The sequence below is a fragment of the Pongo abelii genome, chromosome 3 (assembly GCF_028885655.2).
Source record: "Pongo abelii isolate AG06213 chromosome 3, NHGRI_mPonAbe1-v2.0_pri, whole genome shotgun sequence".
In the NCBI taxonomy this organism is placed as follows: Eukaryota; Metazoa; Chordata; class Mammalia; order Primates; family Hominidae; genus Pongo; species Pongo abelii.
Genome location: NC_071988.2, coordinates 207,680,204 through 207,706,385, shown reverse-complemented (window position 1 = coordinate 207,706,385; position 26,182 = coordinate 207,680,204). Strand labels below are relative to the sequence as shown.

Here is a 26,182-nt window from a genome sequence, read left to right as displayed (position 1 = left end):
TCGGGAGTTGTAGTTGGTCCGCCCGGGCCCCGCCCCTGGGCCGTGCGGTGACGTCACTTCAGGGCTGGCTCCCGGAACTTTTGGGCAGGCGTCAGCTCCCGTGTCACCGCCACGTCGCGGACATGGTGAGTATCTCTGCTCGTCACCGATCCCTGTGTTTTTCCCCGGACTTTGGCAGCCGCCACGAGCGGGCTCCACAGCGCCTGAAAGGAGCTGGTCCTGCCGGGGTCCAAGATGGCAGCTGCGAGCTGCGTGGGCTGGGCGGCCCTCCAGTTCGCCTGTCTCCCGGCTGGGCCGGAGGGAAAGTGCCCCACACAAGTGTGCACCCCGCCTCGGCCACCTTGGACACGCACCCCTTGCTACTCCTCTGTGTGAGCATTTTGAGAGACTTCAGCGTTTTTGAAGCCTCGCAAGAAAGGCTTAACCTGGGACAGGCGCAACTTTCTTTTAATATTATATTCCCCTAGTTTCTCTCCTGTGTCATTGCTCAGCAAGGTTCTCCAATCCCTATCCTAAATGGTGGTGCTCTTCAGGGATGCTTTACACCCTATGCGTTCTCCTAAAATTTTATCTCTAAGTTAGACCTTTCTTCTGAGCTCCAGACCCACAAATCTGCTCACCGTGCCTCCACTTGGATAGCTCATATGTATTTCAAACTCAGCAAGTTCCAAACTGAGCATTTCCACTTCCCCACACCCCACACCTGCTCTTCCTCCAGGAACCCCCAACTCTGTAAATGGCACCACCATACATCCTGTTGTGCCTGCCCAAAACCTGGAAATCATCCTTGACATCTCCCTCTCTCAACTCCCCGACATGCAGTCAGTAATCAAGTCCTATAGATGCTACTTCTAAATGTCTGTCTGTTGTCACTGTCTCCACTCTTACCATCCTTGGCCTTGAGATCTAACCATCTGGGGTAGTCACCTAAGTGGTCTTTTAAGCAGATCTTCACTCATCGATGCCCCTGCCTGGAATGGGCTGTTGCACCTTCACTCACCCTTCAGATCTCAGCTTCACTATTATTTCTTCAGAGAGTATCTCAGCTAATTCGGACGTCTAGGAAGACTAGTGCTTTCATGAATGATGTCTTATGGAATCTTCATAACAACCCTGGGAAGTTGTGTATTTTTCTAGTTTTACAGAAGAGAAACAGACTTAATTGATTAAATTGTGTAAAATTATACAGTAAGTAGTAGAGTTAAAATTTGTTCTTTCCTGTCTAACTTTTATCTTCAGTATCTTTAAATATTTTTTATTTAAATGGGTACATACTAGTTTGTATGGTAGTATTCTTTATTTAACTGACTTCTTATTAATAGCTATTTAAGTGGTTTCTATTTATTTTTCTGTGATGAACAACAGTAGAATAAATGGACAACATTGAAGCTAAATTTGTCCTGAACTTTTTTATTATTTCCTTAGAATAAATTCCCAGAAGTAGAATTGGGACAAAGGGTATATGATCTTTCAAAAGATTACAGTTTTAGAAAAAGTAAAAACAGTGACCCTTATAGAAATGTGACAAAGGATTTGTAAAATGAGAAAAATTATATTGGTGCCTACTTAATACTGTTCTGAGGACTGGAGTAAGTATGTATGTTTAGCATAGTGCCTTTTACATGTTTTTGTTTTATTTTATTTTGTTTTTTGGAGACAAGATCTTGCTCTGTTGCTCAGGCTGGAGTGCAGTGGTGTGATCATGGCTCACTGCAGCATTGACCTCCTGGGCCCAAGCAATCCTCCCACCTCAACCTCCCGAGTAGCTGGGACTACAGGTGCAGGCCACCACACTCAGCTAATTTTTTTTTTTTTTTTTTTTTGGTAGAGATGAGGGTCTTCCTATGTTGCCCAGTCTGGTCTGTAGCTGGGACTACAGGTGCAGGCCACCACACTCAGCTAATTTTTTTTTTTTGGTAGAGATGGGGGTCTTCCTATGTTGCCCAGTCTGGTCTGTAACTCCTGGGCTCAAAGTGATCCTCCTGCCTCCGCCTCCCAAAGTGTTGGGATTACAGGCGTGAGCCACTGCACCCTGCCTGTCTTTTACATTTGAAGAGCTCAGTAAATGTTAGTACTTATTCATTTATTTCAAAATAGGGGTCTTAGTGTGTACTGTGGTTCTTCAGCCTGTTTGAGAGATATGTTTTGAGAATCTGATGACATTTTTGAAACCTCTTCCCAAAAGAAATCTCCCGCTCTTTCTCTCTTCCTGTCTCTTTCTCTCATGTATATGTGTGTGTATATATATATGTATATGTGTATATATATGAATATGTGTGTATATATGTATACACACACAATGATACATGTCATTTGTCATATATCATCAACTACCTGAAACAGCATATGGATCCAAGTTAAGAACTGATTAGTTCCATTTTGCAAGTGCTCTTTTCCCTTTATAAGTTATAAGCATTGTCCTATGCCTTTTAATTTTCAGCAAAAGCATGATTTTTTTATGGCTATATGATATTCCTATTTTTTTAACCAATCTGTTGTTGGCAGTTAGGTTAATATCCATATACCCGATCTTTGTGTGTTTTTCAGATTTTTCTTATACTAAGTCTAAGATTCTAAATGCATATCACTAGATCAAGCCTATGAATATAAATCTTTGATTCTTACTGCCATATTCTCTGAAGAATTCCACCAGTTGATATCCCACCCTCAGTATTAGTTTCCTCTCATTGTCTTGACTCCCTGGTATTATATTAGGTTCAGTGCCTGGTCACATTCTTAAACTAGTTCTTTACCATTGATGTTTTATTGTCATTGTTAGACCTGTCAAGACTATAATTTAGAAAGATTGTCTTAAAGCAGTAGTTCTCAACCGTTCACATTAGAATCACTGGCATGGAGGCATAGGATACTTTTAAATACCCCTGTGCCAACTGGGCGCGGTGGCTCACACCTGCAATCCCAGCACTTTGGGAGGCCGAGACGGGCAGATCACTTGAGGCCAGGAGTTCAAGACCAGCTTGGCCAATATTCTGAGATCCCGTCTTTACTAAAAATACAAAAATTAGCCAGGCATGGTGGTGCATGCCTGTGATCCCAGCTACATGGGAGGCTGAGGCAGGAGAGTCTCTTAAACCCAGAGGCAGAGGTTGCAGTGAGCTGAGATTGTGCCACTGCACTCCAGCCTGGGTGACAGAGTGAGACCCTGTCTCAAAAAAAAAAAAAAAAAAAATCCCTGTGCCTAGGCCTACCCCTTAGACCAATTAATCAGAATCTCTGGGGGTACAGCCCAGGTATCAGTATTTCAAGCTCCCCAGGTGATTTCAGTATAGAACAAAGGTTGAGAACCCCTGATTTAAAATTTTGGGGTTGCTTTTGTTTTTGTTTTTTCCATAAAACAAGGAATTAACTCATGAAATAATTTGAAGAATCAAGGTTAATTAATGTCTTAACACTAAACTGAATTAGATTCCAATTTATATGAAAATGAGTTTTTTTTTGTTTTACAAGGGAGTTTATCTTTATTTGTTCTAGGTGATTTCAGAAAGTATGGATATACTCTTCAGAATAAGAGGAGGCCTTGATTTGGCTTTTCAGCTAGCTACTCCTAATGGTAGGTCTTCTGAAAAATTCTTTTTACTAGAAAATTGATAGTAAAATATACCGAGATTATTTCCATTTTGCAAATGAAACTGAGAGACAGGATGAACTAAGATTATATTGTTAGTAAGTACATTAAATGGGACTTACACTTAGACACTGTGTTCCAGTACAACCACCAGCCCATGGCACACCTCTGTGCGAAGATGCTCCCTTTCTTAAGAAACTTTACTCCCCTCTTCATTAATTGTCACAATAAATGTAAATATCCACAATGAGCACATTGTAAATGTGCATCAAGAATTGTATATTACAGACTTGCAATTGTATATATAATCCTGAATCTCCAGAACCCACTCTCATAAATACTTCATTATATGGGGATGAGTACAAGAACTCTATGGGAGAAAAATCAACAGGGTTTATATGAAGCAGATTGTAGGATGTCTTCCTGTAGCTGACTTGAACTACAGCCACAAACTGAGATAAAGAGCATCAGAGGAGGAATGGGATGAGCTGTGTTTGAGATTTGTTTCATCTAATGCCCGTGGAAGGTCAGGTACACATTCCCAACAGGCATTTGGCTGAGTCAGAAATTTAGAAGAGTGTGGTCAGAGTTGGAGCTAGAGAATGTAACGTTTCTGCAGGATGATAGTTAACACCCTCATAATAAATGAAATCACTCATGAAAAGTACGATTGGTGGTGCCAGAAGCCACAGAGCGGTTCAGAAAGATAAGGAATGAAAAGTACTGTATTAGTCTGTTTTGCATCGCTCTAAAGGAATACCTGAGACTGGGTAATTTATAAAGAAGAGGTTGATTTGGCTCACAGTTCTGCAGACTGTACAAAAAGCATGGTGCCAGCATCTGCTTCTGGTGAGGCTCAGGAAACTTTCAATCATGGTGGAGGGCAAAGGAGGGGGCAGTGTATCACATGGCAAAAGAAGGAGCAAAAGAGGGGAGGAGGTGCCAGGCTCTTTTAAAGAATCAGCTCTTTTGTGAACTGATAGGAGTGAGAACTCACTCTTATTACTGTGAGGATGGCACCAGGCCATTCATGAGGGATCATGATTCAAACACCTCCCACCAGGCCCCACTTCGAACACTGGGGATCAGATTTCAACGTGAAATTTGGAGGAGACAGACATCTAAACTATGTCAGATACCAGCATTCCTTGAAGGAGATTGCAGCTGGCCATCCTTCACTAGCCCCGCGGAGGGGAGGGAAAGGGTGCAGAGTATTCTTTTCCACCCATCCCTTCAACTAATAAATTGTTCTCAGTTTTGGTCCACATTTGAATCCCTACCACCAGACTACATTAAACTACATTTCTGGGACAGAGATCCAGGCATCAGTAAGCTTTCTAGGTAATTCTAATGTGCCATTAAGATGAGAACCATTTTACAAGGACTAAATCACTCATTTTCAGGCCTACGTTATTAGTAGAGTGTAGTTGTTTCCTAAAATGTTACTTTATGGATAAAACCTTACATTTCACAACTTGATATAAACTGAAAACATACTTTACTATAATCTTATTCCAAAGTAGAATTAATCCATTAATCAGTAGATAATCCAATAATCAAATGTAAACAAGGACTACAGATACTTTTTACCTAGTAATTAATATATTTGAACTTGTTTTCTGACTTGATTGTATTCCTCCTCCTTTATTGAACTCTGTCAACACTCAACAAAGGGACTCTCATTAATGAGAAAATATACAGAATGGACATGCTTAACTTTAAAGGCTTCACAATTTTTTTTAGGTAACTTTACCGAATAGTCCTTTAGGGATAAACAGAAGCTAATTTAAGAATTATGTTTGTCTTTTGTAGTGCAGCTGAAAATCTTTAAATTCTGCTTTCTGAAACATATCAATGTATTTTAATATCTGATTTGTTATGAGTAATCTCTTCTCTACAATAGCCCCAAAGTATTTATTTATCAAGATACCAGTGTGGTCATTATTTATTTATTTATTTTTTAAATACTCTTTCAGCAGAATCAGGTCATTGAATAAATATTTAACTACAAGGTTAAATAGGCTTAGGATTTAGGAGTGTAAGGCTAAGACGAGTATTTAAAGATTGTCTCTTTTGATTATATCTTCTTAAATTGTTTTGACTTTGGAAACATAAAAATGTTTCCAAATTGAATATGTCAAATATTCAAAAATATTTTAAAACTCTAATTTTTTGAATATTCAAACATATTTTTAAAAAAGTCTATTAAAAGGAAATCCTTGAAAACAAAAACAAACTAAAGCAATTATCACATTGGTGACATAACCATACAGAGGAAGAAAAACCAACTGTGACTTTAGAACGCAGGGCTTTGATTATATAGGCGTAGTGGGAAACAGTCCAAGGAGAAAAAGAACTAAGAAATTTAAATTTCACTCAATAGTTTTATTGCTATAAGTAATAACATTATTTTAATAGTAATTGGAATCCTTATACATTACTGATGGGACTATACAATGGTGCGGCTGCTGAAAACAGCTTGGCAGTTCCTGAAAGTGTGAAATGGAGAGTTGCCATGTGGTTCAGAAATTCTATTCTAGGTGATCACCCAAGAGAATTGAAAACACATCCACACAGAAACTGAACTTACGCACAGATGTTCATGGCAGCATATACATGATAGCCAAAAAGTGGAAACAAATGTACATCAATTTATGAATGAATAACAAAATTGGTGTATCCACACAATGGAATATTATCCTGCCATAAAAAGGAATGAAGTACTGATTCATGCTACAATACAGATGAAACATTAAGCTGAGTGAAAGAAGCCAGACACAAAAAGCCCTGTAATGTGTGATTCCACTTATGTGAAATGTCCAGAATAGGCAAATCCATAAAGAAAAAAGTAGGTTAATAATTGCCATGGGTAGTATGCTGAAATTCTTTTCATTTTGCAAAGGAAGCTGAGTGAGAGATAAAAACTGTGAGATCATATAGTTAGTAAGTGGATTGAATGGGATTTAAACTTGGATATTGTGTTCCAGCACCTCCACCAGGCCATGGGGTACCATGTGCAAATTAAAAAAGATGTAGGAGGGCCGGGTGCGGTGGCTCACGCCTATAATCCCAGCACTTTGGGAGGCCAAGGCGGGCGGATCACAAGGTCAGGAGATCGAGACCATTCTGGCTAACATGGTGAAACCCCGTCTCTACTAAAAATACAAAAATTAGCTGGGTGTGGTGGCGGGCACCTGTAGTCTCAGCTACTCGGGAGGCTGAGGCAGGAGAATGGGTGAACCCGGGAGGCGGAGCTTGCAGTGAGCCCAGATTGCGCCACTGCACTCCAGCCTGGGCGACAGAGTGAGACTCCATCTCAAAAAGAAAAAAAGAAAAGATGTAGGAGGTAAATCAGAAATTTTTCAATTAGAGAAAAGTAGGGGGAATGAGAAATGACTGCTGGTAGTTACAGGGTTTCTTTTTGGAGTGATGAAAATGTTCTAGAATTAGTGATAATTATAAAACCTTATGAATATACTAAAAGCCCTAAATTGTTTGCTTTAAAAGAATGAAAGTTATGGTCTGTGAATTTTGTCTCAATTTTTTAAAAAGATAGGCAAAAAGTTTTAAAATAATTATTGAATATGGGGAATGGGTATTGAGAGTTTTACTATGCTCTACTTTTGTGTATGTTTGGAACCATTCATGTTGAAAAATTTGTTTTTCTTAACTTCTATTTATATTCTTTTAATTTAGAAATTTTTCTCAAGAAGGCACTGAAACATGTGTTGAGTGACCTGTCAACTAAGCTGTCTTCAAACGCCCTTGTGTTCAGAATTTGCCACAGTTCAGTGTATATATGGCCTAGCAGTGACATAAACACCATTCCTGGAGAACTGACTGATGCTTCTGCTTGTAAGAACATACTGCGCTTTATTCAGTGAGTACGTTTGAACGTTTCTAGAAATGTTTTCAAAACATCATTTCATATTATAAATGTCTCTGTGTATTAAAAATTTAGATTTGAGCCAGAAGAAGACATAAAACGAAAATTCATGAGAAAGAAGGACAAAAAGTTATCAGACATGGTAAGCAAACCATCTGTCTTCTGTACTGATAAAAATGTTAAATCTTTGGATTTGGAACTGAGTGCAATCTTAGAAATAATTTAATCTAACCCTTTTATCATAGGTCAGAATATTGATGTCCAAAAAGATTAAATGACTTGCCAAAAGTTATATGTTTGTCTTACATATCTAAGTTTTTGTCTCATTATAATACATAATCTCAAAAGGGTTTTTTTATAATGCTTTCTTTGCTCCCACAAAAATAAAACAGCCTAAATACATTTATAAATTACTTAAATTAAATCGAGGCATTCTGAATCATGACAAAGTGACACATTGTGCCACATAAGACAAATAGTAAATGATTTATTTTTCTTCACACTATTCTTGGTTCTGTTGTTTTTTGTGTGTGTTTTTTTTTTGAGATGGAGTTTCACTCTTTTTGCCCAGGCTGGAGTGCAGTGGCACGATCTCGGCTCACTGCAGCTTCCGCCTCCCGGGTTCAAGTGATTCCTGCCTCAGCCTCCTGAGTAGCTGGGATTACAGGCGCCCGCCACCACGCTAATTTTTGTATTTTTAGTAGAGACGGGATTTCACCATGTTGGCCACACTGGTCTCAAACTCCTGACCTCAGGTGATCCACCTGCCTCAGGCTCCCAAAGTGCTGGGATTACAGGTGTGAGCCACCGTGCCCGGCTGGTTCTGTTGATTTTTGAACTGATATTACTGAGTACCTGCCATGTGCTACAAACTTTAACAGATGTTGAAGATAAAAAATGGAGATGCTTCTTCAAGGCATGAAGTTGTACGAAGTTAATATGACTACAGTGTTTCCAGGCTAGTAGAGGAAGAATGGGTGGACATAAGGCTGGAGAGGTGGGCATGGGCCTCTTTAGAAGAGGCCCAACTAAACCACTAGCTATGGAAATAGAGACGAGGGATTGGATACAAGAGATATTTAGGGATACAATGGATTCTGCTTGGAAACTAACTGGCAAGATCAGTTTCTTGTGTGGGTAAAGATGGAAGGTGAGGAGGACATGAGGTTGGTTTGGGCCATGTTTAAGACCTCAGTAAGATGTACAGATGAGCTGTTAGATTTACAGATGTAGAATGCATAAAATAATTGTGGGCTGGATACAATGATTTGAAAATTACCAGTAGTTGGAGCTTGACATTTTGAGGGGTACAGGTGAGTTCTTTTTAAGACTGTTCCTCCTTTTGGATTTGTTTTATGCTTCCTTGTTTAAATTAGAGTTAGGTCATGCATTATTGGCAGGAATACCACAGAAGTGATGTTGTGTCCTCAGCACATCGTATGAAAGAGAAACAGTTATTAGTCTGTTCCTATTATTGGTGAGGTTAACTTCACTTACTTAAGATGGTATCCACCAGTTTTCTCCGTGGTAAAGGTACTATTTTTTCCCTTATAATTAGTATCTTGTGGGAAGAAACTACATATGTATCTTACTTTAGTCCTCATCAGATTTTGACCCACCACTTTTAGCATCCATTGATAATTTTTGCCAGAATCCAATATTAATCTGGTGATTACAAAGTGGTGATTTTTCTAAATCTATCATTTCCTTCTGTATTACCTGCCATAGATTCTTATTTCATGCAGTGGTTTATAATCTGGTACTATCATTAGTTATTTTGATGCTCACATTTTCCAAGATTTGGCCAATAGAAGCTTCTCAAGCTGGCTCCAGTGCCTTTCTAACATTGTAATTTTGGGCACTTCCTACTTTTTTCCATCAGATGTTCCAGGTGCAACATGTGCTTTCCCTGTTCTAGCTGGGGAATCAGTCATTTTTCCATGGGCACACACGTTTATACATTTATACTATCCACACACACACACACACACATACACATATAACACGTTCATTTTTATCTATGTAAATCACATTGATACCTCCAATTCCATTTCAACCCTAGAGTACTTGACCTTTTCCCAGTGAGAAGTCTGACTACCAAGATCCTCAGTATTTTGTGAAATTTGTTTAGTGTAAATTTCAGAATTGTTCATACTCCTGTAAAAATCAAACCTACAAAGTAGAGTTCAGTATTTGATTATACTTATTTATGTATTAGACCAGGGGTGTATAGTTATATGTTTAAAAGTTCCTTTGGTGTGTGGTTATTTTATGTTCATTTGATTTTTTAAACATTTTAAATCAGTACAGAAGTGGAGAGAATCATGTAACGAACCCCATCGAACCTATGTGTGGCTTTAACGTTTATCAACACGTGGCCAGTCTGATTTCATCTTTACTTCTTAATCCCTCTCCCCACATTATTTTGAAGCAGAAAGTAATTTCTTTTTAAAATAATATTTGTGCTCTTAATCTTTTTACTGTAGTACAGCTGTATATACTATCCTTTAAAAGTCCCTTTTACTGGCTGGTCTGAGGGTAGTGAGTTATCTTAGTTGGTCATTCACAGCCAGTTACAAATTGAACTCCTTGTTCTCTACTCTTTCCCCTTTTCACTACTGTACTTGACTAGTCTTAAATTTTTTTTCTTAATAAAAAATACATTTTTGAAAAGTCTTTTTACTTTTTATATTTAGTGTTTAATGTACTACAAGTTGACTATTACTGTTTATCTGTATAGCATCAAATAGTAAATATAGATCTTATGCTGGAAATGTCAACCTCCCTGGCAGCTGTAATCCCCATCGTTGAAAGGGAAAGCGGAGGACACCATTATGTTAATATGACTTTACCTGTCGATGCAGTTATATCTGTTGCTCCAGAAGAAACATGGGGAAAGTAAGTATTTTTATAGTACCACTGCCACATTTGAATGAGGGCCCTTCTCCAAACCCATGTTTATATATCCTGTAGGCATACCTAAGGTGTGATTTTCTCCGTTTATTATTAACCTAAGAGCCATCTATTAATTAAATGGTTATTTGGAGGAAGTAGGGTAGCATGCTAAAACCTGGAGGATTTCTCTTTATCCACAAAGAGCAAATACACAGTTTCTTTTATAATGTATAATTCAGACTTCCTTTAACAAACCTGGTCCAATCAAGTTTTTTACTATATTAAGGATATATTAGCTCTGTACTTTTCTTTATTGTAGCCACTATAACTTTTGTTAATACACTATATATTTTCCCCCACAGAGTTCGTAAACTCCTAGTTGATGCAATTCATAATCAACTAACTGACATGGAAAAATGTATTTTGAAATATATGAAAGGAACGTCTATTGTGGTCCCTGAACCACTGCACTTTTTATTACCAGGGAAAAAAAATCTTGTAACAATTTCATATCCTTCAGGAATACCAGATGGCCAGCTGCAGGCCTATAGGGAGGTAAAACCAGTTCATTTATTCTTAGAAAAACCAATAATGACTATCATTCATTTTGTATTTAATTATATATTTCCACTAAATGGAAGGTATTTTGTGATATAACTTAAAAGTGTGGAATTTAGACTATTTATTTTACACATTATTTAATTTCTGTTCTCATGAAACTTTAAGTAGTATTAATGAAAAAATGTTATGTTGAACCTGTATGTAACATTTTAATTTTAAATGCTCGGTGTGGTTCATACATTCTGTGAAATTTTAATATTTTTCCATAATGAAATATAGAAATGAAAAGGTGCTTACATGCCTAAAGTAGCTGGTGTTAACAAATTTCTATAACTTCCAGATTTGTGAAAGAGACAAGATTACAGTTAGGGAAGGAAAATGATAACTTATGCTAATTCTGAATAGGATTTATGGTAATACTCCACAAGTAAGGTTATTTGGGCTTTATTAGAGGAATTTTGGAGAAAACATGCCCAGCATTCAAAGTAATGAGATTTACTCATGACTGGTTTTGGAGTACATCTTTTTGATACGTGGACTTGCTGAGAACCTATCAAGTTAGACCATGGAGCATCTTCCTAATTTCTGTCCTTAGGGAGAGAGATAATGCCCTGACCCTCCATATGTGGGGGTGACTTGGTTTGTAGAAGCAACAGCTGCGGAGCTGATCTTTTCAAACCACTGGAGCACACGATATGATAAAGAACATGTCAAACTTTTTAAAGTAGCTATTACATGTTTTTATATAGTTGGGAAAATATCACATTTTAAACATATATGTGTATTTGTTTTCCTGTCGTATTGGTTGGTTTTAGACCACTAATTTCTACTCTGTAGTTTAATCACTACCACTTACAATATAAAATATTTGTAAGGCACTCGACACAATTTTTCAAAATACTTTAATATAATTATTGTTAATTATAATTTACTGATTTACAGGCTATTTCAAAACCAGTCTTTAGCCTGGACGTATTTTAACAGACTATGTTATAATAAATAATTATTTAAAAATTATCTCAGTTCTCTTACTCTAACAATTTATATTCATTTTTCTCTGTTCCCTTCCAGTTTCTACCCAGATACAGATGTAAACGAAAATAAATCTTACTTGGTTTTAGTTCAGTTTTCACCATCTTTGATGTTAGTGAATTAAACCATAAGTGTTTGGAAACTTTTATAACCTATATATAATTTTCTGTGTTTTATAACATCTTCATTTATTGACTAGGAATCTAAATCACCAATATTTGTTCTTTTTCTGTTGATTCTGATTTATTTTAGGAGTTACATGATCTCTTCAATCTGCCTCACGACAGACCCTATTTCAAAAGGTCTAATGCTTATCACTTTCCAGATGAGCCATACAAAGATGGTTACATTAGAAATCCACATACTTATCTTAATCCACCTAACATGGAGACTGGTATGGTGAGTTTAACTAATTATTTATGGGAGTCACTTGATCAGTAATGTTATTAGTTGTTTTTTGTTGGTACCCAGTAGAAGACTTGATTCATTATATATTCATTCCTAAAACATGATTTATCACCCATCTCTGTAAACAGACATTGCTTAAGATAGCAGTAATTAAAAATGGTCTAGAAAAGTTAGTAACAGGTAGTATATACCACATTTATCTTACTAAAATTCTCATTTCTTTAAAGGCTTGTCCCATTTTTTCATTCTGAACCTGAGAAATCATGCTAATTAAGGGCATAGTCTACCCAAACCACACTGTAGGATAAGTCTTTTTATTTTTATTTTTATTTTTATTTTTTTGAGATGGAGTCTCGCTTTGTCGCTCAGGCTGTAGTGCAATGGTGTGATCTCAGCTCACTGCAACCTCTGCCTCCCGGGTTCAAGCAATTCTCCTGTCTCAGTCTCCTGAGTAGCTGGGGTTACAGGCACCTGCCACCACACCTGGCTAATTTTTGTATTTTTGGTAGAGACAGGTTTTCACCATGTTGGCCAGGCTAGTCTTGAACTCCTGACCTCAAGTGATCCGCCGTGTAGGCTCCCACAGTGCTGGGATTACAGGCGTGAGCCACCATGCCCAGCCACTGTAGGATAAGTCTAATGAGGAACTAGACTTATTTTCTATGTAACATATACCCGGTTGCCAGGGATAGATCCTCCCTAAAGGTAGCTCAAATAAGAGTGAATTGGTGGAGGGTGGTGGAAAGGTTACTTTAAGGATACACGGAGGCCAGTGAGAAAGGACCTTACAGGCATCCAAGATTAGGAATAGCGCAGTAGAGCCGGGCCTCTTAGAAACAGCAGCCCTGTGACTGGCAGCTGTCTTCAGTCTCTCTCAAGGACTCCGTGGATACCTTGGTGGCATTGCTGTTGCTTTCTGTGTATGCTTGTAATCCTAACTGGCCTGTTCTTAACTTTTACTCTGTCTGCTCCGCCTCATACCCTCTGTATCCTCACTGTTTCAGCTTGTGTGTCACTTTTTCCTGTTCTTCCTCAGCTGCTCAGTGTATGCCTCATTCCAACTGCATTCCCTGCTCCTGGCTGCCTGGCTACCTCTGCACCTCTCAGTTCAGATTCCCAAGAAAGAAAACTTGGCCATCGTATGGTGGCATTTATTAATACCTTCTGAGCGTCCAGGAGGCTTTTGAGGCAATCTTAAGAATGAAAAAAATGAATATATGATACAGTACGTACCCTAGATGAGTTAGGGGCCCACTTGTGGTCTTAGTCATTAGAGTGTACTCAGGGCAGCAGATCATCTGCAAAAGCTGTGGGCCAACCAGCTTCCATAGGAAGTTCCTCACAAAAAGAATAGTTCCTTAGAAGAACCTGGACACACAGAAGGTATTGAATGAGTACTGATTGCTTTTTGACAATAAAATAGGTTCATTATATCTGTATTACAAGGTCGTAAGAAAAATATATACTTTACATATTTATCATGTAATATTTGATATGTACATATAACATGCAAATTGTAAAGCACAGTGGGGAAATGAATACCAGGGAGCTCCTACCTAATTTAAGAAGCAAAACTTTACCAGTCTGTGCTCTTTCCCTACCCACTCCTCTGCCTCCTCGACACAGTTCCAAGAGGAACTATTATGGGTTTTGTGTTCATCATTTCCTTCCTTTTTAAAAAGTAGTTTCAGCGTATATGTTACATATCAATCTCAGCAATGTCGCTTTTAGTATTGCATAATTCTGAGTTTTATAAAAATGGTACCATTCTGTACGTAGTCTCTGCAGCTTGCTTTTTCACTCAATATTACATATCAAACATCTCTGGTATTTTGTCTAACCATAGTTAGTTATCTTTATGATTTTTTCCAAGTTTTTTTGCTGTTTAGACAATGAACATTCCTGTCTCTCTCGATACATATGTGCAACAGTTGTTAACATTTTGATATATCTGCTTCATTTCTCCCTTTTTCCCCTCTGAACCATTTCAAGGAAAATTATAGATATATTATTTATCCTTAAATACTTTAGCACAAATCTCTCAACAATATAGATTTGCATTCATGAAATAAACTCAGTTTGGTTATGACTCATTATTTTTTATTCCCCTCTGGATTCCATTTGCTAATATTTTACGATTTTTGCATCTGTGTTTGTGAATGATACTGGCTTATAATTTTCTTCTCTCGTACTGTTCTTATTTTGTTTTTTTATTAGTGATATACTGGTTTACTGAATTAGGTTAATGTTCCTTTTTTAGTTTTTTAGAGAAGTTTATATAAGAGTGGTATGATCTTTCCTTGGTCATTTGGTAAAACTTGCCTGTAAAACAATTTGGGCCTAGCATTTTCTTTGTGAGAAGATTTTTAGTAACCAATTTAGTTTTGGTAACAGCTTTAGGACTTTTTGATTTTTATAAGTTATTTACCTAGGTTTTAATATATCTTGTAGTCATAATATTTTCTTTTTCATTCTTCATATCATTTTTATGCCTTGTGTTTTTAAAAAAAAAAAACTTGACTTTGTTGGCCCCCTCTATTATAACTTCTGTATTTGATTTTATTAATGTTTGCTTTTTTTTCTTTTTTTTTTTGCTCTTTACTTTCTTTGATTTATTGTCTTTCTTCTAACTTCTTAAGTTGGACATATTAGCTTATTGCTAATATTTCTTTTCTTTTTTTTTTTTGAGATGGAGTCTTGCTCTGTTGCCCAGGCTGGAGTGCAATGGCACAATCTCGGCTCACTGCAACCTCCGCCTCCTGGGTTCCAGCGATTATCCTCCCTCAGCCTCCCAAGTAGCTGGGATTACAGGAGCGTGCTACCACGCCCGGCTCATTTTTGTATTTTTTAGTAGAGATGGGGTTTCACCGTATTGGCCAGGCTAGTCTCAAACTCCTGACCTCGTGATCTGCCTGCCTCAGCCTCCCAAAGTGCTGGGATTACAGGCGTGAGCCACCGTGCCCGGCCTAATCTTCCTTTTTTTTTTTGAGATGGAGTCTTGCTTGGTTGCTCAGGCTAGAGTACAGTGGCATGATCTCAGCTCACTGCAACCTCTCCCTCCCTAGTTCAGGCAGTTCTCCTGCCTCAGCCTCCCCAGTAGCTGGGATTACTGGCAATGGCCATACGCCTGGCTAATTTTTGTATTTTTAGTAGAGACGGGGTTTCATCATGCTAGGCAGGCTGGTCTCGAACTCCTGACTTTAGGTGATCTACCCACTCGGCCTCCCAAAATGCTGGGATTCAGGCATGAGCCACCGTGCCTGGCCAACTTTCTTATTTTCTAACGTAAGGTTTGAAATGTCAAGCAAAGCACTGCTTTTAGTGTATCTTACAGGTTTAATTTGAAGGATTTTAGTTTTGTTCACTTTTAAGTATTTTTGTATTTTTTATTATGGTTTTTCTTTTGTCCATGTATTGTTTAGAAGTGTTTGTTAATGTCCAAATATGTCAGAATTTATGTTCCTTTTTTCTTTTTTTTCTTCTTGTTTTAACTGGTTTCTGACTCTTGCCTCCTGGTCAGAAAGAATTCTAAGTGAAACTAACTCTGAAATTTATTGAAACTTGTATTTGTTCCCTAAAAAATAATAACATACTTGATGGCTTAAAACTACAGAAATGTATTGTCTCAGTTCTGGAGTTCTGAAAGTAGTATCATTGGGCTGACATCACAATGTCAGCAGGGCCACCTTCCCTCCATAGGCTCTTTGGGAGAATCCATTCCTTAATCTGATGGCTGCCAGCATCCTTTGGTTTGTGGCCCCATCATTCCGATCTCTGCCTCCTTGGTCACATTACCCTCTCCTCCTATGCCCCTCTCTTTTAAGAATATATGTGATTGCATTTAGGGCACACTAGGATCCAGGATAACCTCCCCATCTTAAGATCCTTAATCACGTCTATTAATACCTTTGCTTTTCTTTTTTCTTTTACTTTTTGGCACAGAGGGTGCATTCACAAGTTCCAGGGATTAGGACATATATACCTTTTGGGAGCCACTTTTCAGCCTGCCACAATGGTCAAGTTATAAATTTTTCTATCTGTGCTTGGGCAGAATATATATTCTCTCATTTTTGGGTGAGGGTTGGTTCTATCTTGCCCCTCTCTCTTCTCACTTAATTTTTAAAAAATATCATCAGTTTGGAGCCAGGCATGGTGGTGTGTAGCTGTAATCCCAGCTACTCAGGAAGCTGAGGCAGGAGGATCACTTGAGCCTAGAAGTTCAAGACCAACCTGAGCAACATAGTGTGACCCAATCTCAAAAAAATAAAAACAAAAACCCAGTTCTTTAATAAAAAAGACATATACATTCTTAGCATTATAAGTAAGAATTTATATGATATTAGTAATTTATTTATCGTTATTTTTTGACCCTTAATTTAGAGTCATCAAATAACATACCTGGGCTGTAATCATAGCAGGTTTATAAATTTACACACATTCCTCCTGTGTCCCATGATATGGATCCTTCATTTGTTTGTTCATTCCTTTATTCCTTCCTTCATCCATTCAGCATTTATTCAGCAGCATTTATATTAACCGTGTGCCAGGCGTGTTGTAGAAGCTTGGGCCCAAAAATGGATAAGACACAGTGTATGTACTCACTGAGCTCACATATTAGTGTAAGTAGGCAGATATTTTTTAAATAAGTAATGTATCATTTAAAGTATATCAAGTCGTGATATACTTTGAAAAATAAAAACATAAAGAGGACAGAGATGACAGGTGAGGCAGGGGGTGGGGTAGTGAGAGAATGAGTGGCCCATTTGTAGACTGGATGGTCAGGGAAGACCTTTGACATCTAAATGGAGACCTGAGTGTGAAGTAAGAGTGCAAGCTGTACAGTTAATTTGGGAAAAGAGAGTTCCAGGCCAAGAGAACCATGAGGCTCCGAGGTCATATTGCCCCTGGTATATGGGAACCGAAAGTAGAGGGAGCAATAGGGAAAAGTTTAGGAGATGAAATTGGAGAGGCCAGAAGGTAGGTCCTGCTGGGCCCTGTGGTAAGGACTTTGAACCTCAAATAAAAAGCCAAGAAGGTATAATGTTAAACCATAGATCTGTGAAGGTATTTGTATAAGGAACTAAAGTAATAGTCTAACGCTAAGAACATTAAACATAATTCAGGAGCATATATAGAATATGTACTTCTATCCTAAGTTAATATTTTACTGTGTTTCTTCTCTGTATATAGATTTATGTGGTCCAGGGCATATATGGCTATCATCATTATATGCAGGATCGGATAGATGACAATGGCTGGGGCTGTGCTTATCGATCTCTGCAGACTATCTGCTCTTGGTTCAAACATCAGGGATACACAGAGAGGTCCATTCCAACACACAGAGAAATTCAGCAGGTACAGAACATATCGTTTTAAATTACAATCAACTGTACGTTTCATTAGCCCTTAATATACCATCGATAATTTTTGTTACCTCATGGTGCAGACTTATTTCTGTTTTGAAGAAAAAAATATTTTTGTACTGGTAATCAGGGAAAATGCCCTAAATGTGGTTTTTAATAGCTGTCTTGTGTATGGATGTTTTTATATTTTTAAATACATCAAGGCTCTAGTCGATGCCGGTGACAAACCAGCAACATTTGTCGGATCGCGGCAATGGATTGGATCTATTGAGGTACAGCTGGTACTAAACCAATTGATTGGTATAACTTCAAAAATCCTGTTTGTCAGGTAAGGACACTTTAAGAAATTAGATAGATCATTTCAAAGTGACAGTCTGTCATTTTAATTAAAATAATAGAAAAAATGGTATCTTCCCTTATTTCTTTTTACTCCTTTTCCTTCTTCCTTATTACTCATTGCTTTATAAATCTCATTTTTTAATCTTAATTTTTTTTTCATTTTTTTTTGGAAGGCTCTGATTTTATGAATAAACTTTGTGATGTAATGTATACTTGTATTATTTAGGCCTAATTTTAGCCTAGAAGAGGAAAACTTAAAAATATATTAATGTTGAGTAAAGTCATAAAAATTATATTAACAGTTTCTTTATGCTCCAATCTTTTAAAAAGTCTTAAAAGGCAAAACTCAAATGTTGAGCTATGACTGACCTTTTTGTTTACCTCCTGCTCTTTTTCTTCCTAAAACGTTGATAATCCAGTAATGTGTTCAAATAATGTATTCCTTTTGTCTTTTCCAATGTATCTTAACCATAATTCTAATATTAAAATGAGAAAATATAAATTAATTATTTTCTGTGACCATAACTAGCTGACTCCTGATTGTATGAGCTTATGTTTTAAAATACATTTTCTAGCCAGGCGTAGTGGCTCACGCCTGTAATCCTAGCACTTTGGGAGGCCGAGGTGGGTGGATCCCCTGAGGTCAGGAGTTTGAGACCAGCCTGGCCAGCAGAGCGAAACCCTGTCTCTACTAAAAATACAAAAAAAATTAGCTGGGTGTGGTGGCGCATGCCTGTAATCCCAGCTACTTGGGAGGCTGAGGCAGGAGAATCGCTTGAACCCAGAGGGTGGAGGTTGCAGTGAGCCAAGATCACGCCACTGCACTCCAGCACAGGCGACAAAGCGAGACTCCCTTTCAAAAAATAAATAAATAAAAAATTTAAAAAAACAGAAAAATACATTTTCTAAAAAAAAAAAAAAAAAAGGAAAACCCAAAAAACAAATAAAATACGTTTTCTATTGTTAATTATAGTAACATTGTCCTCATTGTACGATTGTATCTTTTATGTGTTAAAGATGTAATTTTATCCTTTCCCCAGTGGTTATGGAAATCATTGGTAAAAAATGACAGACTGGCTGGGCACAGTGGCTCATGCCTGTAATCCCAGCACTTTGGGAGGCCAAGGTGGGTGGATCACCTGAGGTTGGCAGTTTGACACCAGCCTGGTCAACATGGTGAAACCCTGTCTCTACTAAAAATACAAAAATGAGCCAGGCATGGTGGCACACGTCTGTAATCCCAGCTACTCAGGAGGCTGAGGAAGGAGAATCGCTTGAACCTGAGAGGCGGAGGTTGCAGTGAGCCGAGATCGTGCCACTCCACTCCAGCCTGGTGACAGAGCGAGACTCTGTCTCAAAAAATAATAATAATAAAAAACAATGACAGACTTAAGTAGTGAAGAACTTTTTTTAAAAGTTACAGTTTTGGTACATTAAAACATACATTCCTCATTAAGCAAGAGCTAAGGTTTAGCACCACCGGGCACCTTCCCCCCAAAAATACCTCCCTTCATTAGCCCATCTTTCTTTCTCTTCTCAAAAGTAAAAATTCTGAGATTCCCTAAAAATAGTATGTTGCACTTGAAAACATTTTGCAGTTTTCACATTGATTTCATAGACATGTATTTTAGGCCTAGACTCTCCTCTGTTATGTAGACAGGTCAATGTTTTGGGTTCCAATTTAAAGATGAGGAAGTACAGACTAAGAAGTCTACGAGCAAGAAGGCAAGAACCCAGGACTTAACTCATTCTTCTGATTAATCCATCCATAAGAACTCCCTGAGCACCAAGGTGACGTTTTAACTTCATGTTAAAAACCCAGGCCTCGTTTATACAGTTCAAGAAGCAGAAAATCAAGGTCTTTTAGCTTCTTATTTTGCACACTTGGTGGCCTTAAGTATTTTGAGTTTATGTTGCTTTAAATTGCACAGTTTAATTGCTCTCTCAGTTCCCTACCACTTAATTTTTTTACATTTATATATTTTTTCAATAACACCCGAAAAAACAAGAATGTAGGAAACATTGTCTCCTAGCTCATTATTTGACCATAGTGTTGGAAGTAGTTCATCTGATAGAAAATGGTTTCTTTCTAGCCAAGGTTCAGAAATTGCCTCTCAAGGACGGGAACTGGCTAATCATTTCCAAAGTGAAGGAACTCCAGTTATGATCGGTAAGCTGTTTCAGACATCGTTTTTGGTAGAGTGAATAGTATGTAAAACTTATCATTGATATAAATATTTAATGTTGCACAAAATCGGTCATTGAAAAAATTTTGAAATTAACTTTTACACCATATGTATGGATCTCTGGATATTGAAAAAAATTTCTAAGGTGGCTTAAAGGTTACAAAAAAGATTATAATAACCAGAGGAAGTAAAGGCTGAGAAATGGTAGCTATGTTCAAACATTTAAAGAGCTGAGAGCAATATTAAAAAGAGGAAATGGTCACTCAACTGAGCTTCGTAAGTCATGACTCTGTCATAACTTGGCTGGCTTTGTGACATTTTGCACATTACTTACCTCTCTGGATTTTATTTGTAAAATAAGAAGATTGGATTAGCTGATCTAAAGATGCTTAATTCTGTGAAGAACAAGACCTGTCCTGTGATGACAGAAGGCAAGCTGAGACTAGTGTGTAAGAAATGGAGACAGAAGCTGGGCGTAGTGGCTCACACCTGTAATCCTAGCACTTTGGGAGGCTGAGGAAGGAGGATAGCTTGCATCCAGGAATTTAAGACCAGCATGGGCCAGACCCCATCTCTACAAAAAACAAAACCACAAATCAGCTGGCATGGTATTGTGAGCCTATAGTGCCAGCTACTCAGGAGACTGAGGTTGGGAGGATTGCTTGAGCCCAGGAGGCTGCAGTGAGCCAAGAGACCCACTGCTTTCCAGCCTGGGTGACAAAAGTGAGACACTGTCTCAAAAAAAAAAAAAAAAAAGGAAATGGAGGTAGGCTGATGTCAGCAAAATATCAGAAAGAACTTAATGAGTAGGCTGGGCCCGGTAGCTCACGCCTGTAATCCCAGCACTTTGGGAGGTTGAGGCGGGCGGATCACTTGAGGCCAAGAGTTTGAGACCAGCCTGGCCAACATGGCAGAACCCTGTCTCTACTAAAAATACAAAAATTAGCTGGGTGTGGTGGCACGCACCTGTAATCCCAACTACTTGGGATGCTGAAACAGGAGAATCACTTGAGCTGGGAGGTGGAGGTTGCAGTGAGCCGGGATTGCCCACTGTACTCCATCCAGCCTGGGTGGCAGAGCAAGACTCTGTCTCAAAAAAAAAAAAAAAAAAAGACTGGGCGCGGTGGCTCACGCCTGTAATCCCAGCACTTTGGGAGGCCGAGGTGGGTCGATCACGAGGTCAGGAGATCGAGACCATCCTGGCTAACACAGTGAAACCCCGTCTCTACTAAAAAAAAATACAAAAAATTCGCTGGGTGTGCTGGTGTGCGCCTGTAGTCTCAGCTACTCAGGAGGCTGAGGCAGAAGAATTGCTTGAACCTGGGAGGCAGAGGTTGCAGTGAGTCAAGGTCATGCTATTGCACTCCAGCCTGGGTGACATGAGACTCTATCTCAAAAAAAAACAAACTTAATGAGTGGAGTGCTGTATTACTGGAGGTACTCAGAGGCAGCAGGACCATCTGCTGAGAGAGGCACTACAGCAGTGATTGTTACTCTGTTGGGAGGAGTTTATCGCCCTTACTAAATCCAATTTAGATAATTATATGGATATGATGGTAGAATATAAATTGTATGTGATTATAGATATGATTGTATCTTTTATGTGTTAAAGATGTAATTTTATCCTTTCAGAGTATATCTGACATTGTGACTTTTATAGTGTAGGGTAGTCCATTTTAATGCTATTTTAGATCAGTTAATAGGCAAAGTAATCTTTTTTTTTTTTTTTTTTTTTGAGAGTCTTGCTGTGTCGCCCAGGCTGGAGTGCGGTGGTGTGATCTCGGCTCAGTGCAAGCTCCGTCTCCCAGGTTCACGCCATTCTCCTGCCTCAGCAGGAGCTGGGACTACAGGCGCCTGCCACCAAGCCCAGCTATTTTTTTTGTATATTTTTAGTAGAGACAGGGTTTCACTGCATTAGCCAGGATGGTCCCGATCTCCTGACCTCATGATCCACCCACCTCCCAAAGTGCTGGGATTACAGGTGTGAGCCACCACGCCCGGCCGTAATCTGTCTTTTAAAATTGAATAGGCATTTGACATTTGTTTATGCCTTCATTCTTATTTCCTATTTTTTCTTCTATAGGGGGAGGAGTTTTGGCCCACACAATACTAGGAGTTGCATGGAATGAGATTACAGGGCAGATAAAGTTTCTGATTCTAGATCCACATTATACTGGCGCTGAAGACCTGCAAGTTATTTTGGAAAAGGTAAGTATCCATTTAACACAAATTGAGACACAAGGCAAAGAAGCTAGAAATGAAGGATCACAAACTGGCTGGTAACAGAAAGACAATAAGCTGAGGCCAGAGATCTCCCTGTGTGGAGGCCTTCTGAGGCTGTTGTAAGTAGCCCTGTCTGTATCGGGAATGTACAAGAACAAAGCACATAGCAAAAGACAAAATTTAGATTTATAGAAACTCTCAGCTATTAAAATTAATAATAGGACACACACTCATAAATATATTCCTTTGGAGATTTTAGAGCTTTCATAAACAAATGTATCAAAGTTTATCAATGTCTTAAAATAGATGAGTAGAATATATAAACTTTTAAAATTTTAGAATTAACCAAAAAATAGCTAAGCAGTATGCTAGACATTATGGAGGCTTGACTAATTTTAATTCATTTACATATAACCTAATCTCATTCTATAAAGGGTTTGAAGGTGAACATATTTAAGAGTATTTGTTCTTTCTTACAATAGCAGATAAAGGAGGTAAAAATTTGTTAATTCATAGGCAGCTAATTCTCACATATGAAAACTGAGTACCAAGTCTTTAGGAGAAAGTATTGTAAAACATAATTAACTTGAATTTTAAGTAACATTTATATTCGTTGCCCAAAATATTGAAATTGCAGAGAATACATACAACCTTTTAAACTATAAACTAAAGATAAAATGTTTTAATATGTTACAGAGTTTTAAGCCAGGCGTGGTGGCTCACACCTGTAATCCCAGCACTTTGGGAGGCTGAGGTGGGCAGATCACCTGAGATCAGGAATTCGAGACCAGCCTGGCCAACATGGTGAAACCCCATCTCTAGTCAAAATGCAAAAATTAGCCAGGCATGGTGGTGGGCGCCTATAATCTTGGCTATATGGGAGGCTGAGGCAGGGGAATCACTTGAACCCGGGAGGCAGAGGTTGCAGTGAGCCGAGATGGCGCCATTGCACTCCAGCCTGGGCAACAAGGGTGAAATTCCAGCTCAAAAAAAAAAAAAAAAAAAAAAGTTTTTAATGTGTGTAGTCTAACTCTCTTATATCCTCAGTTTACTAAAGTCTTTTGTTTATGATAAGGGTAAACACTGATAGGATAGAAATGTGTTGTTACAGTTTTAAGTGTTTCTTCCTTGCTTTTCTCTTTCACAGCATTTGGAATTTGAAGTCTATAAAAGGTTTTTGACTGGTACACGTATCTTACTGAATATAGTAGCAATATTCTTGTTCTGTAGCAAGGTGTTCATTCCATTCAGTATTTATTAAAGTACCTAGTAAGTGCCAGGCACTGTCCTAAGCACTAGTATTACATGAAGTTTTTCGGGAGCTAAAACCTTTAGGGTAGGACAGAGAAGGAGAGTCCAAAAAGGACTCTCGAGAAAAAAAAATGGTATCTCAGGTGCTTCTACGAGGCTGGTACTGTGGTGGCCCCTGCCCTGTAGAAACAGTGAAAGCTGCGCTCCAGGTAGATCAGCGCGTCCAGAGCTAGGCGAAGAGGTGAGGCTGGAAGGACACGCCAAGCTCAGTCAAAAAGGATGGTCTTTGTGAACCAGGCATTTAGATTTTTTCTTAAAAGGCAGGGAGAAGCCTTAATTATTTTCATCATAAAATTTCTCTTTTCTGGTGGGCTCAAGGGGCTCTGCACTACATGGCATTATCTAGATAAGGTTTCGGAACAGTTAGAGTAAGGGATTGTCCCTGATTCCTTTCTCTGAGAATTGCAGTCTCCATCTTTGCTAGTTCTATTTCTACAGAACTTTTCAACAGCAGAAACCTCCTTGCTCTATTTGTATACACAAGAAACTGTGCAGCCAAGGTCCTGCCATTAGAACAATTGATTCACTTGACTCCAGGAACCCAGGAGGCCAGAGGAGAGTTCCATCTCTGCCTGACCTCTTTGCCTTCTTGTGGTGCTTTCCTGTATGAAGTTCCATGCTGGTCATCTCACAGGAAAGAAGCATGTCCTATGCACTATGTCCCTATACAATCCCATTCTGACACCCTCTCTACCCATTTCTCCTTTAAAAAATCTGGATCTGGTTACCTGGACAAGGCCTTCATGTGTAAAAGGATCAAAAAAAGGTTAAAACAGAATGAGTCTTTTTTCTATTTGTCTGTTAAGAGAACAGATTTTAGGACATTAAATTAATAGAGAAAGTTTTGCTGAAAAAAACGAGATGATAAATAGAATGCTGGTTACCTAGGGAGAGTGGGGGATTACTCTAGGACTGAGAGAGGATTTTTTACTTTTATCTTGTTTTTTGACAATGTGTGTCTTATTTAGGAGGGAGTCAGACCGCTGCTTGTCACTCACTTCATGTTATTTTCAGAGTCTCAGCCTCCTTGCAAGGATTTCTCAAAGTATTTCATTTAAGAATCATATAATACAGACCAGTTATTGGCTTTTAAGTTTTCTTCTTTAATAAAATAACTCAGTGGCCCTAGAAGAAATCTGAGAAATTTTCATATTCTAAATGAGATTTTGCTTGAAAGTACTTTTCTCTGCTGGCAAAAAGGATTAATACTGACATGAAACATGGGAAGTAGAATTGAGTAACACCTGGGATTTGAAAATGAAAGGGCACAGAGTGCAAGGCAGGGGGCAAGCTGAGGTTTCTCACTACAGTACTTCAATCCTAAGATGCCACTGAATGGTCTCTTACAGTCCTTTATGGACTATTAAGAAAAACAGACTGCTAGTTCAACTGTCACATGCTATCAGTTGCAAGTGGTAAAACTATACATCTCAGAATCAGTAAAGTGTGGTATCTGGAATAACAGTTACAAGTAAAGTTGTTTTTTTAATGATTTCTATGATGAATTACATAGAATTAAAAGTTCAAAAACCTACCTTAAAGGGTAAGATACGTTACTTTTCTATGCTAGTAGGAATTCAAATCCTTGAATGATAAAGCCATTTAGAGTCTTATTCCAAGGTCCTGCTGACAGAGCCTGATGTCATGATTTCCATGACATAATCTTGTAACTTTGTAAAAGGCTTTCCTTTCCCTTCTTCTCTATCCAGGGCTGGTGCGGATGGAAGGGCCCAGATTTTTGGAACAAGGATGCATACTATAACTTATGTCTTCCTCAGCGACCAAATATGATTTAAAATATCTTGGAGTCAAAGACTGCAGTAAAGTGGTATTATAAATTTGTGAATAAAGAATCAGTTGAATTTTTCACATTAAATCTTGGTTCTAGTTTGACGATTTAAATTATGATGACCTTTTTCAAAGATTGTATGTAAATACTGCACGGAGAATGTATTTTTTAGACATTCCTTTAATAACTTAAAAGACAAAGCATACACAACCAGCATATTATAGGCATGTAAATACCTGTGTTCTTAAATGGATCTTCACTTGGAAGAAAGTTTTCCCTCCTTCTCAGAAGGAGTTTAGACACAACATATGGTAAAGCCAAAAGCAGGAGCTTATAGATCTGCATGAAATGAAGGCGTTCTTCAGAATTCTTCATAACGCACTTGACATCTGTTTTTAAAAAAAACATGTTAACATTAAAAACTTTTTTTTAAAAAAAGTTTTATCCTCAAATTTCCACCGTGCAGTCCCATTTTTGGTGTCTAGATTCTGGTAAGTGTAACCAGTATTAAAATGTTAATGAGGATGAAACAATACTACTAGAAATACGAGTGTCAGTATTAAATGGAATAATAAATGCTATGCAAACAAGAGATCAATCACT

At 38.2% G+C, this 26,182-nt stretch overlaps 2 protein-coding genes across 9 annotated transcripts in view; one reads left to right on the top strand and one right to left on the bottom strand.

Moving 5' to 3' along the window:
• Positions 1-26,182, bottom strand: part of ANKRD37 (ankyrin repeat domain 37) — a 31,670-nt gene that overhangs the window by 2,491 nt on the left and 2,997 nt on the right. For 2 of the 8 annotated variants that reach the window (XR_010139834.1, XR_010139835.1), the window contains exons 5-7: positions 25,816-25,968; positions 18,440-18,546; positions 13,602-13,736 (exon numbers count right to left, since the gene is read on the bottom strand). Coding sequence is in view for 2 of the 8 variants with exons in the window: in XM_002815345.6 (XP_002815391.2) it covers position 25,968 (1 nt within the window). In the remaining 6 variants the exon portion in view is untranslated. Of the gene's footprint in view, positions 1-13,601; positions 13,737-16,766; positions 18,547-25,542; positions 25,969-26,182 lie in introns of those variants that run through there. The other 6 variants (XR_010139831.1, XR_010139832.1, XM_002815345.6 and 3 more) reach the window with 4 other exon arrangements.
• UFSP2 (UFM1 specific peptidase 2) lies at positions 61-25,666 on the top strand. The gene is given in 12 exon segments (NM_001131742.1): positions 61-125; positions 3,493-3,571; positions 7,283-7,466; positions 7,548-7,614; positions 10,213-10,370; positions 10,730-10,922; positions 12,213-12,359; positions 17,559-17,723; positions 17,935-18,059; positions 20,164-20,240; positions 22,340-22,464; positions 25,500-25,666. Coding segments are annotated over 12 exon segments (1,410 nt in total). The 5' UTR covers positions 61-122; the 3' UTR covers positions 25,587-25,666.